The sequence below is a fragment of the Knufia obscura genome, assembly GCF_036327395.1.
Source record: "Knufia obscura strain CCFEE 5817 isolate CBS 148926 chromosome Unknown scaffold_12, whole genome shotgun sequence".
In the NCBI taxonomy this organism is placed as follows: domain Eukaryota; kingdom Fungi; phylum Ascomycota; class Eurotiomycetes; order Chaetothyriales; family Trichomeriaceae; genus Knufia; species Knufia obscura.
Genome location: NW_027042698.1, coordinates 893,990 through 911,073, shown reverse-complemented (window position 1 = coordinate 911,073; position 17,084 = coordinate 893,990). Strand labels below are relative to the sequence as shown.

The following is a 17,084-nucleotide window of genomic DNA, read 5'->3' as shown; positions in this document are numbered from 1 at the left end:
ACCACTTTCTAGTTCAAGTTGCCTGAGCAAAAGATGTCAACAAACATGCGGCTTATCTAATCTGCCACTTAACGCGTGCGGCCCAGAACCGACTTTAACGCGTCGTGAAATCCGTCAGAAGTTCTGCAGTTACTGCTGCACTTTATTCAAATGCACAATGCCACAAACTAACGAGGCTGCAGAGTGGTTTTCTGCCGTATATGAAGCTGTACAGCAGATCCCTTATGGCAAGTGCACGTCCTATGGCCACATTGCAGCACTTCTAGGTTATCCGAAACGAGCGCGACAAGTGGGCGTCTGTCTCAAACATCTTCCAGAATACGATGAGAATGATCCAGAAAAGTTTGAGTATCACAGTCAGAATGTGCCATGGCAGAGAGTCGTCAACTCCAAGGGTGGCATAAGTCCAAGAGGCGATGGTGGCTCCGCGGCAAATAGACAAGCTGTGAGATTGAGGGCTGAGGGCATTGAAGTCGAGGATGGTAGAGGTGCTGCAGAAGCTACTGTTGATTTCAGCCGCTTCGGGTGGTTTCCTCAGGACCTGCCGAATGAGCCTGGCGACGAAGCTTGATCCCGAATCCAATATCCCAGAGTTGGCAAGAGCCGTAAGCAACGCTATTACATGGGAGGGCAGAACAACTCTGAATCCATCCAAGGCAATACAACACCGACATTGGTTCATGATGCTGGCATTACTTGCACCAGAGAGTATTCGAATCTGCGCCACAGACATCTTTCGAAACGGAGAAGCATGTCTTCACTACAGGAAGGAGCGCTGCGTGGTTGCCGCAAACGGATGGGACGAGCACGCTCAGGCCCAGCTACGTCAACACAAGGCTGCGAGCCGAAACAGACACGGGCCGATCTGTCACATGCCTTGCCATGATGCCTGCTGAAGCGCCGCTGGCTGTGATTGCAAATCACCAGACCTTGAAGTCGGACCAAAGCGTTCTCCTCACTTCAATGCTAGACATGATTCAGAAGTGACCTCACTTTCCAATGTTACCAGCACATGGATGAGTACGAAGCAATTCATGAATCAGAGAGCACAACGAGTTCGTGCGGCAGATCGGGCCTCATGCGCCGATTGGCTCAAACCAGGCCCATGCTTATCGCTCTTGCCATCTGATTGGGTACCTGCTTTGTTTAGAAACAAAGGCAACCGATGACCCATGCACCACTTGTGCCTGCATCTGGAGCTCATCTCCACATCCCCATCAACATCTCATCTCATGCCTCGGACCATGACGAATTCAGAGTCACCAAACCACATCAGCTCCGCCTTCAACCGCCTGCAACAAGCTCACACCATTCAAGCCACCATGATAAGGATCTCGCTGCCTTGAGTCGCTCATAAACCCCGGCCCAGCGCTGACCACTGCCTCCCATGCGTGACTCCTCATCTTGGTTCCTGCCATTGCCTGCCTTGAATCTGACTCGATCACCCGTCACTTCCCCAGTGACCTTGTCATAAGTACCGCGCCTGCCCTTTGTCCTATCACCTCATCACACCTTCCATTGTCATACCTGCCTGCGTTGTTCTACTGTCCTCATCCAATCGTGCTTTCTCTACATAGCACGACATCGCCGGAAGCTCTACCCAAGCAGCGTCTGGCAGCTTCTACTTCATCCTCCTGAACGACCTCGTCTCAAACTCATTACAAGCCAACCTATATCCTCATCCATAGTCCCAACTATTGATATCAAGATCCTACCTACCACATCCCAACCAATGTCCACCACCACAATGCCCGCCCTCCCAACCTCCGACCTCCGCTCCACCTCCAAAGCCTACAAACGCTCCAAAACCCAAACCACAAAGTGGTCCCGCGGCACCCGCGCCTCCCCAGGCAAAACCTGCCCACACACCTCAAACAACACCACCTCCTGCCCGGACTGCGCCGCCCGCCCCGCCCGCAACTTCAGCGCCCACTACTTCGCCCGTGCCGAGCGAGCAAACATCCACAGTAACAACACTGCTCATCGACAGGGCAACATCGCGAAGAAAGTGCTTCAGAATGATCTGCATGAGGTAGCTGGCAATGGCAGTGACACCAACAGCAGCGGCGACGAGGAGGTCGTCGGTGTGAATGAGGCGACTGTGGTGCCAGCGATGCGGGAGCAAGAGATCATGTATAGCTATGATAGTCGTGGGCCGAGTGATGGGGCGGATGTGCTCAGTAACGCGGTCATGCAGGCTGTGAAGAGATATGAGAATAAGCAGGTTGAGCAGTTGGTTAAGAACGAGTATGATCTTGTTATGGATGGGAAGGACGATGAGCTTGAGCAGGATTATGCTGGGGATGCGGAGGATGACTTTGAGCTTGTGGGTTATGGGGATCTGCATTAGCATGGTGGGTGCTCTTGTGTATGCCCTGCACATTGTATGTTCTGGTCTGGCGAATGGTTACTACTCAATTGGTCTTGGAATTTGGCGGAATTGGATGGGAATGCTATAGGATGGTCTATTGCTTGCTACACATATGATACCCCAGGATGTTATGTTCATTAGGGAAGGCAGAGTCTACTTGCTTGCATGGTATTGCATTGCATTGCAGTCTATGACTAAGGCGTCCTCTCAAGGATATGAGACATGGCGAGGGTATTGCTCCTCACATCGGTATAGAGTTGAGCTTGTTTTCGGTGTTGGAGATTGAATACATGATTAGCACCGTAGTCCTAATCCAATTATCTTAGATGTCCCCTACTATCCTGACATGTGTGCTCGAATTTATAGCACTCCTTGATGGCGCTGCCTATCGTCGAGTATTTGTTCGTATGACGCTGTGGCAGTGATCATGGCCGCTGTACTGTATCTGCGGTGTGCCGGTCAGCAAGTATCCGCATAGCTGACGGATGTAAAGTCGTTCGTGGTTGTCGAGATATGTATAGCTCTGAACATGCCATGTGTCTGACAGTAGCTCAGGATGAGCAGCACGTCACCACAGGAGCTCAAGAGCATCATGGAGAGGCCTCTCCAGAGTATCCATCCTATCCAGCAACAGGATCGGCTTGACGCTGAGGAGAAACTCAGGAGAAGCTTGACGAGTAGAGTAGAATGAGGACAGAGATTGAGAGTAGATACGGATTGCAGGCGCGAAGAACACCATGGCTGGTCCAGGATGCTGCAATCGACAAGCAACCTCATGAACGTATCTTCCACATGCTTCGGTTGTGATGAGCGACTGCTTCGTGAAACTGACGTTGAATACAGCGACAACTCTGCCTAGATCGGCTCCAGCGCGCGGCTGCACTGGGGTTGACCGGACCTCTCTATATTGGCGAACTGTAATCTAAGCTGGAGCATCAGTCAAGCAAATGGCTCGGCGTGTATGGCGGGTATATCACCAGGACAGTATCTGTACTCTGGCTCAGGGTCGGTATGCCGTCAGGACAAATGTCTTCGTAGAAAATTTCTCGATAGTGATCATATGGTGCAGCAAGCAAACTTGCTAATTGCATATTTTTCAATGACATGTCTCACCCGACTGCTACATGGTTGAGTCGAGATAGTAGCGGTGCTCGTCGCTGTTGGCCTCGGCGTCACTGGTGCCCTCTCTATGACCGAGCTGGTCATTGCGATGGTATTATTGTCAGGGTATTCGTGTTAGCAGGCTGTTGCCAGCTGCAGGCCTCAATCGCACGAGTTATCTCGGGAGGCCAGGCACTCTCCGAGCTCCAGAGTGACGTAACGTCCCTCCCGAGAAGCGTCTCTTGAAGAGCAGTAATTCCTGATAGTCGGACACTTAAATTCTGATTGGGCCCAGATCTTTCTATGAATCTTGAAATTCACATCCAGAAGGCCCATGGTTCACCGGAGTTCGTCGTCAAAGTATCCCTCGTCCGTATTGTGGTCATCAACAATCTCAATCTTTGAACCCAAGGCTTGCTGGCCCTCCCTAATCATATCTTGCAATTGTGCATTCAGCCTTCTCAGACTCTGATCTTGCCTTTTGTCCTCTTTGCGCCTCTTGCGTTGGTACGTATCGATTTCAGGAGATGCAGGGGACTGTTGGCCTAGCGCTAATGAGGACTGTCTCTTATTTGGCGAAGCAAGTGATACCCTAGGTCGCTTGTTGGCACTGTGAGGCCTTGCCTGGACCGAGGCGGTGCTAGTCGTCCTTCTGGGCGAGGCAAAGGATGCCGTATAGATTCTGGGAGGCTGAACAGGCTGTGCAGCATCGTATCCTCCTAATCCTGCCACAGATGCTCTCGACCTCTTCCGAATCGGACTTTGATCATGGTCGTTGGACTGGCCGTGCTCGACGAGTACCCAATTATTCTTAGTAATTGAGTCTTCTGACACGTGTCGACTGTAGACCATTGGCGACCTGCCCGAGCTCGATACTTCTATCGAGTATTGTTCCTGGCCATCGACAGATTGCCTACCACCCGGAAAGCTTCCTGGCACGTGGGCCCTCTTCTTCCAGAAACTGTCCCTGTAATCACTAGGGCTGGGGCTTGTCACAACTTCCGCATAGTCGGTGTACGCCTGACCGCCTCCCGCTTCGAAACCTCGAAAAGTAGTATTCCAACAGAAATTGAATATCTTCCCAGCCAACCCTCCAGTCAGTGCCCAGGCTGCTTTTCTGATGTACCCACCATTTTGTGCTGGTGGCCGCTGGCCTTTGTTGTCATGTTCCTGGCCCATATGTGATGGCAGCGCATTGGCATTGAGTGGAGAAGGTCCTTGCGATCCTGCAGAAAACCTATTGTATCTGTAGTCCCTTTCCGCATCTAGTTGGCCTGCTCGTTCAAGCCTCTGTTCGCTCCAAGCACCAGGTGTATCGAGACCACCAAACAGGCAATATTCGGTGTTCGCAAGAGGCGCAGGCGTCGCGCAATCTAGGCTCGATACTGAGTTGAATAGATCGTATGATGAAGATGCGCGTGGACTTTCGGTAAATTGGTGCGGGTTGATTCGCGGTCTTTTTCTGCTGATGGCGGTCATTTCGGCGCTGTGGGTGAATCAGATCTGAAGTTATTGTTGGACTTGTGTCGGCTGACTTGAGCATGTGGTAGATCGAAATATGAGCTATGTGCTGAGTCGCAAAGTGAAGGCTGATGAAGTAGCATTGCAATATCTACATGGCTATGGCGCATTAAGATAAGCAAACATCATATTGGAGGGGTTGATAACAAATACTAGAGCGATTTGGGGTGTTAGTGACACAGCACATGCGCTGGTCGACGGCGAGGTCGGTCTTGACTTTCTGCTGTGGCTGCTTGCTCGTGACCGATTCTTTGCGCCGACGAAGAGTGATGCAGGTGCGGGGCCCACCACTGGCAAAGCAAGGTTCTTGTGGGACTTAGGGAACAAGGATCATGGCGATTGTTGCCCCGACAATAATCACTTCGCTTCCTGCCTTCCCTGGGAAGCACTTGATATCTACGGCGGCTATGCTGGGTTCTCCAAAGAAATGTCTAGGATGCGCCATTAAGTGTTGATACTCTCATTCATTTCACACAGAGCTTTTTTGCTCTCGATACTATCTAAAATGGCGAAACCCTCGGAACCGGAGGACGCCCTGCCAGATGCGCCTACCACTAACAACGCCTCATGGAACTAATGTGCTCACAGTAGTAAGCTGATCGCCAGTTCGACATTGCCTTGAGCTTGCTGCAGTGCTGTAATGGCTTCTTGCCTGGAGAAGCCTAGTTCAGTCACCTGGGCAATGGATTGCTCGCTAACGCCAGGCGCAGCAGATTGTTGAGCTTGCGGTGCCGGTTGCTGTGCGGGTCGCTGCTGTGATAAGACGTTCCCTGCCGACCCTTGAGGATGTGTTTGTATCCTGGATCCGCTTCCTGTAGAGGGCTGAGTTGGTGCTGAACTTGAAGGACCAGCAGTTGGCTTGACTGTGCCTGATGTTGCGCCAATCTCAGTACCGCCCGGGCCCTTAACTGTGGCTTCATCATCCATCGCTGCTTCGAAGTCCTTCGGCGTCTCGTTCTCTGAAAGGAATGGAATGGTATCAGTCTGTATCCTCAGAACGTTGTCTTTCAAATCTATGCACATCTGATGTCTCTTCAGCATATCAAGCCCCAGCAGTAGATCGACTCCTTTGCCCTCCATGACTGTGAAACTACTTGCCAGGTTGAATTGACCGATTTGGATATCCGCAGAATGCACTCTGCCCAGAATCTTCGCTGTGCCAACACCACGAGCAATCCCGCCGTATCGTCGATCGATAAGTCGCATGATGCCACAACGTTCAGCAGCTTCCGGCGACATAATGGTTGTTTGAGCACCAGAATCGACGAATGCTTTTATTGGGGTGTTGTTGACCGTGACATCGATGTACAGCATTATGACTCTGCCGAAAGACTCAGGGTTGTCCTCCAATGCTTTCTTCATGTTCTCCATGACTCTTTCCTGTCTGATGATCTCTTCTATCTTGGCTTGTGCATCGGCGTTAAAAGGGTCTGAGTCTAGTAAGGCCATCATTTGTTCTTTCTCTTTCTGGGACTCGACATGCTGCTGTTGTCTGTTGTCAAATATTCTTTTGAACCTCTCTGCATCACCTGTTGCATGCGCCAATTCGGGATCTCGGTTCTGGACGTCGGCCATCAACCCTGCATCGTTCAAGATCTGCAACCGCAGCGTCTCAGCATCTGGTAGAGCATTCGATCCTGGTCCCGGTCTGCGCTGTGCATTCGGCCGTGCATTCTGTGGTCGTTGCTGAGACTGAGTGGGTTGCGTACGTATCACTAGACTTAATACATCACCATCACTGATCCCCAGTGCCGTGAGTGTCTGAGCTGTGTTCGCAACTGGTTGGCCATTATGCAGGAAATGCTGAGCGGTAGCTGGTACGTTGATCTCGTCCTGGATGAAGCCTTTCACCGCCTCTAGCGACATATCTGGGAAGACTTCGAGCGGTATGAAGTCCTGCTGAACCTGCACGTCCGAAGCGGCGACCGACACTGATATCCTCATCTTGTCCCTAATTTCTTCGCAATGCCGGTTTAGAAAGTTGTAGGGTCTAGATTTCTTGTGAGTGTCAGGTCTAAGTAGAACACAGACGGTGGATGAGCAAGCCAACGGAGGTCAGGCGGCAGGCTGCAGCGCGGTACGGAATCTTTTCGAACACGATGGAACAGTCACTTTTGTAAACCGTGAGCTGGTTGATTGCAAGATCTCTCTCACACCCACGCCGACAACCACAATTTACAAATCCGCGTGCAATGACGCAAGGTATCAGGGCATGAGGGCTAGCGTTTCTGACAAAGTGCTTTGCTGGCGCTATCATAACCTTAACAGGGGTTATATTGCGATAATGCACGCTGGAGCACGAAGCATGCCACGACAAGTCAGAGTACCGTTCTTCCAGTAATGTATACATTGAAGATGTTCGAATAGCACAAATCGCGCTGCTAGAGATGAAACAGGGCTCTATGATTACCTATTCCATGGAAGCGATTCAGAGATCGACAGGGACCGCGCTTTGGGGCAGAAATCATGCCTGAGAGATAAGGCGTAAAAGTTACTCCAGCGACCTGGTGGGGGCTTGTAATAAGGCTTCTTGCTACATTTGCTTGCTTGACCGCTTTCAAATGTGCTTCGGTTTGTCTATCAAAGAGTCGCTATCTTCGAGTCTCTGTCTATGAATGACTTCCGGGCCTGAACGAATCTTTTGTCCGGTATATGAGATGTTCCCGCGCAGATAGAGCAAACAAGGCTACAAAGTCCACCTGATTGGCCACCCTGAAAGTTTGTGGGAATTTCTTTTCTCAATTTCCCATCTTCACTTTCGCTTTCGGACTGTCGCATGACACCTTCCGCTTAGGTGGAATTAGCACCAAATTGCATCACACCATCATCATTTGCATATTCTTCGACGGGTCATCCGGTCGTTGCTCGACATAATGAGTTCAGAGCAAAGTAGGATCGAGGACAAGAAGCAGCAAGCTGAGGACGATTTCGAAACAGTTAGTCACGAGGACGCCGAGACTTCAATAAACACTGAGGGCAAGAGCCCTTCCACAACACAAGATGAGCTCAAATTGACCCGCTTCAACAACAACAATCAGGACGATGAAGATGACAGTGACGACGATGAACATGCAATGGCCCATCATCCAATTTTCGGAATGCTTGCTGGTCGTCTAGGTCAAAGGCGTCGTGGATCCACTCACAAATACGACAAGTTACACCCCGAGAACCAGGTCCTCAGCATCGCATATGTTGAGGACTGTGTACAAGTAGAGGATGGGGCATTCCCAGAGGATGAGAGGGCTTCTCGAGAAAAGGTAATGAAGAATCACAAGTGCGATCCTGAACACATCTGACAGTTCCAAGTTCGAGTACCGGTTGTCACGATGTCCCGAGTTATCCTTGGGTATCTTTAGCCAGCCTACGAAGGCTGAAGTAGAGAAAGGCTCGACCAAGAAACGCAAGCTGCTAGGACATATCATTGCCACGAGGACATCAGCGCCGTGTGTTACGGACGCGAGCATGGACTATCCTAAGGATTGGAAGACCAACAAGACGACGCTTCCCAAACCAGGCGAGAAGGAAGCACTCGGCCACCAAGAAGCCGGCGGCACCATCTGCATACATTCAGTTGCTGTTCGGCCAGACTATCAGTCTATGGGTGTAGGCAGTGTTCTACTGCGATCCTATATTCAACGGATTAAGGACGCCAAGATTGCAGACAGGCTCGCTCTGCTTGCGCATGATGACATGAAGAATTTCTACGGCCGCTTTGGCTTCGACGACATGGGTCCAAGTCAAGCCACTTTTGGCGGCGGCAACTGGAATAACATGGTATGTTGAGTCTTCACGAGCCAGAAACCAATCCGGTTCGAGCCATTCATTCGGCTACTAACACTTGCTTTCTAGATCCTCGAATTTTCAGACCTTCAGGACGACTAGAGGTTTGGAAGCACGCGCAAGCACGTCCCCGATCTCAGACTGTGCAAGAGACTTGTCCAAAGACGACTTCGGGTCAACAAGAACACGACGAAGATCGCGGCTTTATGGGTGTAACAATGAAGGTAGTGTCGTGAGGAGGCGACAATGTGCAATGAGCCATGCGAAACGACAAATGAGGGAACGAAAATGGTAACAGCTCGCATCAGCACAAGCGTTTGCTGACACCACCGAGGATCATATGACTATCAAACCACAGATCAATTGTTTCCGCGAGAATGGGCAGAGTGAGGGCAGGAGAACACTAGAGAGCTTTTGACGAGTTTCGTGTCCAACCACAACCCCGAATGCTCAGAATATATTCGGCACGATATAGTAGAACGTGGAGAACAATGACAGCTCGAAGAAATAAACAACATCTGCTGCAGAAAGACATCTGCTGTGAATGTCTCTCACGGCGCCGTGGAATGAGCGCTTGCCACGCACACATCTGGCCTTATATGACTGCTCGCCGTTCCGCACATTCCGTTGCCTCGCGGGATAAGGCGGACCTTGTAGCAGCAGTGTTCATTTGCTTGCTGTTACAGAACGCATGATTAATTCATCGTGCACGTAGATTCAGCCTGAAAATAGTTACTGTGAGGATTGACTAGTTTCACCCCATGACCTTAGGGCTGACGCGAATGGTGGCAAGTCACGCCAGCAGAGGTACCTAAAAAGACAAGCGAAGTCGCTTACCGTACGTTAGTTGCTGCAGTACGCGAACAGCTGCTTATTCTGGGCAACGATGCTGCAGATGATCGAGTTCTCGATATTCAAGTCACGGTCACTCTGTATTCAGCTAATGGATCATTATTTGAACACGACGTGATGGTCCGGCTTATTACACGCTGCCATATCCTTCGTATGCTTAACGTTGTTGCGAAGTTATCATAGTTGGCCTTGTTCCAGAGGAGTGGGTTGCTGCATGGATGCTAGCTCTATCTGGCTTAGTGTCGGTGCGAGTCTACATTTGGGCCGGTCGGCCACATTACTAAGACATTAGTTCCAGGCATCTAGAAGACTTGACTAAGTTAGTCTAAGGTATTCTTTCTTACTAGTGCGTTACCGCTAGGTAACGTATTAGTAATTATATTACAAGGCTTTTAGAAGAGCTTCTATTAAGAAAATAGTTTAATAAGTACTTCTAAAGACCTTTATTATATAAAAGAGAAAGATATAAGAAGAGTATATATGTCAGGATCTCGGGACGACTCTATCACTATTAGTGGCTAAATACTCTATTTACCTATAGGGCGACAGCGATTCAACGCTTGTAAGAAGCGGAAGAATCGCACACGCAACGCATCTATGTACCTATCCTATGTCACGTGCTATTCGTGACATTTATCCCCTCCCTCCGTGCGTATCGTCCTCGATACACGATCGCTTCTTTATTCTGATAGATATAACGCAGCTAGTTATTACCTTACTGTCTTAGTGATCGATTAATAGTAGACCTGCGTCCTATCTTATAACTCGCCTTCGACTCGTATACGTTTAGTAACCTTAGTCCTCTACGGCTATATGCTTTTAGCAATCTCGAATCCCGCGAATAGAGCTTAATTATCCCCGGTTACTTAGCTAACGTATAGCCCTTTTTACTAGCTTTATAGAGAACTCGTCTCGTCGGCCATACGTATACGTACAGCAGCAACCTCGCGATAGCCCTTCTTTCCTTATATACTTCGCTATAACCTTAAGGTTAGGTCTTCTCGCTCTTTTTCACTAAGTAGTACTTCGCTATATACCCTTATTTACTATAGGTAAAGCACTCTCGCTTATTAGGTACGCCTTCGGTACGAGTAGGCCTCGTACTCTCTATACCTACCTTACCCTCCGTCTCTAGCTTACCCTAATAAAGCAATTTAAGTCGTTACGCTGCTGTAACGATCTATACGCGCGTCTTAATCGCACGCTCCTCGCGGAGAACGGCTACGCGTAGCTTAGGACGCAGAGCGTTAACTAGCGTTTACGCCCGCTGCTACTTAACCGTTATAGAGTTAGGAATATCCTCTTCTAACTCCTCTAACCGGTTAGCTAGCTCGCGGACGCCCTCGCCCTATCGCTACTTCGCCTTTTTTACTACTAGTAACGCGTCGCCTATCCGGCTAATAGGATTCTAAATTATATCTCGTAGCACTCTCTCGTAATCTCTTTAATTCATAGGCTTCTCGTCGGCGAGTTGTATCCACTACGATAGCGCGTCGTCCCGGAGGTACAACGCTACTATTATTACTCGCCGACTCTCTTTATACTCGCTTATAGCGTTAAAATAGATACTGTAACCCTAAGTATACCTTTAAAGCTCGCTTAGCGTCTTATCGATAAAGACGGAGGATACTAGCGCCCTCGCCCTTACTAGTATATCGCTACTACTACTTTAACTAGGCGTAGGCGACGTACTAGGCGCTCGCTTACGACCCGTAAGCTCTACTTCCATCTTTTCTATCTCGTCCCGCATCCTTTTCTTTACTATAGCTACCTGTAGCTATACGTACTTCGCGGCTACCTCTTCCTCTATCTCCTTAGGGGCGCGTTAACTGCGTATCGATATCGTTTTAAGGCTCGTATAGTCGTTCGGCGGCGGCGATAAGGGAGAAGCGTTAAAAATATTAGGATCTCGAGACGACTCTATTACTATCAGTAGCTAAATACTCTATTTACCTATAGGGCGACAGCGATTCAACGCTTATAAGAAGCGGAAGAATCGCACACGCAACGCATCTATGTACCTATCCTATGTCACGTGCTATTCGTGACAATATAGTTAGAATCTAAGACTTTATTCGTTACTTAATAGTTTAGAAGTACTTTATAAGTAGTAGTACTTAGTAATATAATTATATATAAGTACTTTCTAAGTACTTAAAATACTTTTAAGAATTATAATAATAATAAGTAATAACTTTAAGAAATCTAATATAGTCTACTTTATATTTTAAAAAAGAATAAAAAGTACTTAGGAAGTACTTATATACTTAAGCGTACTTAGAATATATAAGTAAATACTTTAAAGTTTCTATTCTACTAAGATAGTTTTTAAGTAACTACTTAGAAACTACTTCTAATATCTAAGCTTTACTAATATTTATCTAATATTTCTAAAGTACTTCTTAAGTACTTTTAGATAATATATTTTTTTTATAATATAATACTTAATATACTTAAGTACTTTAGAAGTACTTATATTTTATAAAGTACTTTATAAGGTTTTCTTTTATTATTTCTTCTCGTAAGATTAATACGTATATTACTATAATTTACTTAGGTTTAATCTTATTTATACCTACTTTAGCTCTAGTACTATCCACTTTAATACCTTAAAGTAAGCCTAATCAGGGGTTCTAGATGCCTAGAACTAATGTCTTAGCAATGTGACCGACCGGCCCAGCTGTCTTCTCGTCGGTGCTGCTGTACAAAGATCTTCCGCCGATTGTGCGCCGTCTCACATCAAGCTTTTCGCTCACTCCCTTCGCCTCGCCTTTTCATGTTTAACCTCATTTGGCCTATGAATAAACAATAATACGAGCTTCCAAGCACCACTTTACAAGTATCATGAAGTCGGTAAGCCGTATCCCGATTCAGCCCCGGTCTGACCGTGAGCTCCAACGCCTGTTCCGCGCTTCGTCAATCAGCCAAAGTCTACGGTATGGCTAAACGCGCTGTGTATGACCTGGATCATGGTCAAGAGCAGACGCAGCTTTGTACGAAGCGTTGGTCATTGTCACTGGTCTTTTCGAGCGGCTGACGGACCCCATAGATGGTCGATTGTTCTCGCGTGGTAGGTCTGTTACCAACACGTACAAGTCTCAGCTTGCTTCCAGCCGTATGCCTTACAGGTGAGCGTTTGGCAGGACTGAATACCGCTCTGTGCAGAACGGCTTTGACGTTTGCTGCTCGACAAGGATCGCGCATTCTACCTCCACTGTCTATCAACCCACTTTTCCAGACCTAGGTCATTGGGCGGAGCACTTTGATCATCACTCGTTGAGCAGACTAAACCTGACCTGGCAAGCCCCTAGACCAAAGTCCTTCCTTCCTACATCAAGACCATCTCTATTGGTCAGAATCCTTCGCCTGATTGGAACAGCTGAGGCTCAGAGACATGCACGTTGGTATCCGTATGATCATAACCGAGCGAAGATCACGATGGCTCCCCACCGACGCTGCCGGAAGTGGCGCCCAGCCTTGTCAGCTCACAACACGAGAACCGTGCGGTTTGCTATAGCGCCTCCATAGACCTCGTCAGGAACGTGCCCTCTGGTGAGCATGGCTGTGTCGATCCTACGTCCCTATGTTGCGGCATGAGGGCCTGAAATTGTACTGCACCTACAAAACCACCGATACTCCCAATACGTCGAGGAAAAAAATCTGCTCAACATACCCGTCGGGAGGAGCATCTGCAGCATGTTATCCATCCAACTCATCCTACTATCTTTGATAGCATCCATTAGTGCCGTAAGGCTAGTTAAGCACGATGCGAGCTTCGTGCCTGATATCGTTCTACGGCTATCGCTCGCTACGATACAACAAGATTGCCAGCAAAGACTTAGTGTCGTTGTGAACGGCACGTACCCTGGCCCACCTATCTACCTCGAACCAGAAGTGACGACTTGGATTCGAGTGTACAACGACGCCGATGTCAACTCTACTATTGTAAGTCGAGGCTGAACTTTCAGGCGGATATAAGCTGATTGTCCTTATAGCACTGGCATGGCCTCACACAGTCAACATCACCATTTTCAGATGGTACACCTCTTGCGTCGCAATGGCCTATACCACCAGGACACTTCTTCGACTATGAGCTGCACCCTGACGCCTCAGAAGCTGGCACATACTTTTACCACTCACATGTCGGCTTCCAAGCCATCACAGCTGCTGGTGCCCTTATAGTCAAGGATGCAGGAGCCCCGCCTTACCAGTACGACGACGAGCTGATCCTCGACATAGGCGACTTCTATCCTGAAGATGATCACGAAGTTGAGTCTATGCTGACAGCCGTGCCTCAACAATGGACCGGAGATCCAGCCGCTATTCTGGTGAATGGTCAAAGTGGTACTGCACCTACCATTGAGAACATGACACCAGACTTGTCATGCCAACCATACATGATCAACGTCAAGCCAGACACCATGTATCGATTGAGAGTCATCGGTGGCACTGCGATTTCGATGGTCACCTTCGCTTTTGACAAACACCCAGCGCTCGATATCATTGAGGCCGATGGCTATTATACCGAGAAGTACACTACCGACCACATTCAGATCGATTCTGGTCAACGGTTCAGCGCTCTCTTCAAGACCAAGTCGCAAGCTGAGCTCGAGAGCGCGGGTACGAACCAGTTCTGGGTACAGTTCGAGACTCGTGAGTCGGGCAGCGTACAGCGTGCTTATGCTATCCTCAACTACGAGACTACAGTAACGAAGAGAGGTCTTGCCCGCCGCGACCGACCTCATTACACATGGGCGCCAGTTCAAGTCCCCAGCTCTGCTAGTCCAGTGCCACAGCCGACCCAGTCTAATGTCAACCAGCAGATGCCTTCGAATGCGACGCTCAAGTACAACGACATTGCATATATTCCAGTGAACCCTCCGATGCAGTTACCATATTCCCAGGAGTGGCTCGAGTACTCGCTGAAATCTCTTCAGCAACCAGGCTACCTCCAACCAATTGCCTCGTCTGAAGTCACTCGACGCATCACGATCGGCTGGACGCAGCTCGCAAGCACCAAAGAATCAGGCAGAACCGTCTACCTCGGGTCTCTGCCAGGTCAGAGCCCAGCTGCACAGCAAGGCTACTCATGGTTCGATGCGGCACCATCAGGTCCCAGCTATCCGACTCCCTACCTTATCGACATCTACCAGTACGGCCAAGCAGGAGCACCAGACTACCAACGAGCCATGGATAACGGCGGAGTCGACCCTATCCTCGACGCGTGGCCCGCAAAAGTCGGAGAAGTCCTCGAAATTGTCTGGCAGAATGAAGCCTCCGACACAGGCATTTACGGCGTCCACCCCATGCACGCCCACGGAGGTCCGTTCTTTGACATCGGGTCTGGCGCAGGCACGTACGACCCCGAGGCCAACAATGCCAAGATGGCTCAGATGGGATGGCAGGGAACCCTCCGAGACACGACAACGCTGTATGCTCCTGCTGTTACTGGGGAACCGTACGTAATCAATGGTTGGAGAGCTTGGCGTGTTCGTGTCACAGAGGAGAATGTCGGCGTGTGGATGATGCATTGCCATATCCTGCAGCATATGGTGATGGGGCAGCAGACGACTTGGGTCTTTGGCGACGCTGATGCTATTACCAAGGGGAGCGATGGGACACAGAACGAGCTACAGGGATACTTTACGTATGGAGGAGATGTGGTTGGAAGTGAGGGCAACAAGAAGAGAGGGCTGGAGAAGAAGTGGCCGACTGTTGCCCACTTCTTTGAAGCTGAGGGTCCTCGAAGGTCTGCTGCTTGATTTGTTTGAAGTTGGGCAACATGGAGGGAATCATGTAAAAGTCCTTAGTGCGGCGATGCTGATGCCACGAAATAATGATAATGTAGTCCGCTCCTTGGCATGAGTACTAAACTGCCTATCAACGTTGAAACGAGACTGTCAACCAATCTCACACTAGGGAACGGCAGAATTCAGTGATCCTACTAACCTTGATATGGAAGTTACGCCGTGCTTGGATAGCGGCAGATGGCGCTTAGAGAGGTGGTGCGGCGGTCCGCTGTCAACTCTGAGTGTGGTAACATCGTTAAATCCCGTCGCTACCTGGTACATAATCCTCGAATGCTTCAAGTTGCTTTCCGTGTTAGAATGGGAGGTACAACCGTCCATGATCCGAGTGGATACGCGGGCGGGAAGGCACGCCCTCCAACAACGTCATGTCTGGAATTTATGCTTGATAACACAACCTCAGGCACGCCTCACGACAGCGGTGAGTCTTCGTGTATTCAGGATCGTCAACACCGTTTGGTGGAATAACTGCATCGTTCAAGACAACCGAGACCGCAGGTACAACAGATAAGTCACGGTTTTTGCTTTCACGAGGTACCAGAGCTATCACAACAGCTCAAAACTACCAATAGACTTCACCCGGAATTATACTGAACCCATTACCTCGTCCCACCACAACCACAGCAATGGCAGAACTCACAACCCCACGTTACACAATCCGCTACGCCACAGAGCACGACATCCCCGACATCCTGCGTATGATCCAAGAACTGGCCTCCTACGAGCGTGCACTGCATGAAGTTCTCGCCACGGAAGAAAAGCTGTTTGACACTCTCTCGTTCCCGACGTCAACGGACGAGAAGGTGCGGAGTAAGCCCGGTGCCGCGAAGACGCTGCTTGTTGTTCCGAAGGGTGACGTTTCTGACACGTCGGGAGCATCGAACGTGGCACACGATGTTGCGGGGAAGCTCGAGGTTGAGACATCGGGTAATGCGGGACCTACGGCATCAACGTCGGGCAACGGAGCAACATTTGTTGGGGGAGCACCGGCGTCGAACGTGGCACAAGAAGTCGCGGGTCAACTTGAAGTTGAGACATCAGATAATGCTGGACCCAAGCCTTCAGAGGCGGGAAACACGGGAAAGGAACAAATAGCAGGTATGGCGCTTTTCTTCAATAATTACTCTACTTGGCTGGCTAAGCCGGGGATCTACTTGGAGGATCTGTATGTTCGGCCGGCGTTCAGGAAGCGGGGATATGGAAAGGCATTGCTGCAGGCTCTTGCACGGGAGTGTGTGGCTAAGGACTATGGGAGGTTGGAATGGAGTGTGTTGAAGTGGAATAAGCCGAGTATTGACTTTTATGAGAGTGAGACGATTGGAGCGGTGAGTAATCGGGAGGAGTGGGAAGGGATGCGTGTGACGGGAGATAGCTTGGTGAAGCTGGCAGAGAGCAGGACGTCGTAAAGCATAAGTCGGTCGTGCGTAGTGGGTATATATCTATGCCGGCCATCAGGGTTGAGGCTGAGTTCTGAGGCTGTCTCTGGGCGTGATATCCTGGCTTCGAGCACCATACGAATAAAAGCAGCATTGCCATTTGTTACCGTTAGACAAACGACAAGCCGTTGATTGTGTATGACTAGGTCAGTGGAATACCACCGTATAGTAGCATCAACAACTCCCACGTCGGTACATGAACATCAGTATGCAGCG

The 17,084-nt window shown here is 49.4% G+C and overlaps 7 protein-coding genes across 7 annotated transcripts; 5 read left to right on the top strand and 2 right to left on the bottom strand.

The window, feature by feature from the left end:
• Window positions 1-157: 157 nt before the first annotated feature.
• On the top strand, window positions 158-571 carry atl1 (Alkyltransferase-like protein 1; the record flags this gene model as incomplete). The annotated part of the gene is made up of 1 exon (XM_064877523.1): window positions 158-571. The coding sequence occupies one exon, from the start codon at window positions 158-160 to the stop codon at window positions 569-571; it is 414 nt and encodes a 137-aa protein (XP_064727025.1).
• Window positions 572-1,732: 1,161 nt separating this feature from the next.
• PMZ80_009126 (uncharacterized protein) lies at window positions 1,733-2,350 on the top strand (the record flags this gene model as incomplete). The annotated part of the gene is made up of 1 exon (XM_064877522.1): window positions 1,733-2,350. The coding sequence occupies one exon, from the start codon at window positions 1,733-1,735 to the stop codon at window positions 2,348-2,350; it is 618 nt and encodes a 205-aa protein (XP_064727024.1).
• Window positions 2,351-3,811: 1,461 nt separating this feature from the next.
• Window positions 3,812-4,951, bottom strand: PMZ80_009125 (uncharacterized protein; the record flags this gene model as incomplete). The annotated part of the gene is made up of 1 exon (XM_064877521.1): window positions 3,812-4,951. One exon carries the CDS (start codon window positions 4,949-4,951, stop codon window positions 3,812-3,814), a length of 1,140 nt encoding a protein of 379 aa, XP_064727023.1.
• A 624-nt stretch (window positions 4,952-5,575) lies between these two features.
• On the bottom strand, window positions 5,576-6,937 carry DDI1 (DNA damage-inducible protein 1; the record flags this gene model as incomplete). The annotated part of the gene is made up of 1 exon (XM_064877520.1): window positions 5,576-6,937. One exon carries the CDS (start codon window positions 6,935-6,937, stop codon window positions 5,576-5,578), a length of 1,362 nt encoding a protein of 453 aa, XP_064727022.1.
• A 929-nt stretch (window positions 6,938-7,866) lies between these two features.
• Window positions 7,867-8,875, top strand: PMZ80_009123 (uncharacterized protein; the record flags this gene model as incomplete). Its single annotated transcript, XM_064877519.1, has 3 exons — window positions 7,867-8,250; window positions 8,300-8,767; window positions 8,843-8,875. 3 exons carry the CDS (start codon window positions 7,867-7,869, stop codon window positions 8,873-8,875), a joined length of 885 nt encoding a protein of 294 aa, XP_064727021.1.
• Window positions 8,876-13,321: 4,446 nt separating this feature from the next.
• On the top strand, window positions 13,322-15,387 carry PMZ80_009122 (uncharacterized protein; the record flags this gene model as incomplete). The annotated part of the gene is made up of 2 exons (XM_064877518.1): window positions 13,322-13,570; window positions 13,621-15,387. 2 exons carry the CDS (start codon window positions 13,322-13,324, stop codon window positions 15,385-15,387), a joined length of 2,016 nt encoding a protein of 671 aa, XP_064727020.1.
• Window positions 15,388-16,058: 671 nt separating this feature from the next.
• ats1 (Peroxygenase 1) lies at window positions 16,059-16,838 on the top strand (the record flags this gene model as incomplete). Its single annotated transcript, XM_064877517.1, has 1 exon — window positions 16,059-16,838. One exon carries the CDS (start codon window positions 16,059-16,061, stop codon window positions 16,836-16,838), a length of 780 nt encoding a protein of 259 aa, XP_064727019.1.
• Between the last annotated feature and the right edge of the window lie 246 nt (window positions 16,839-17,084).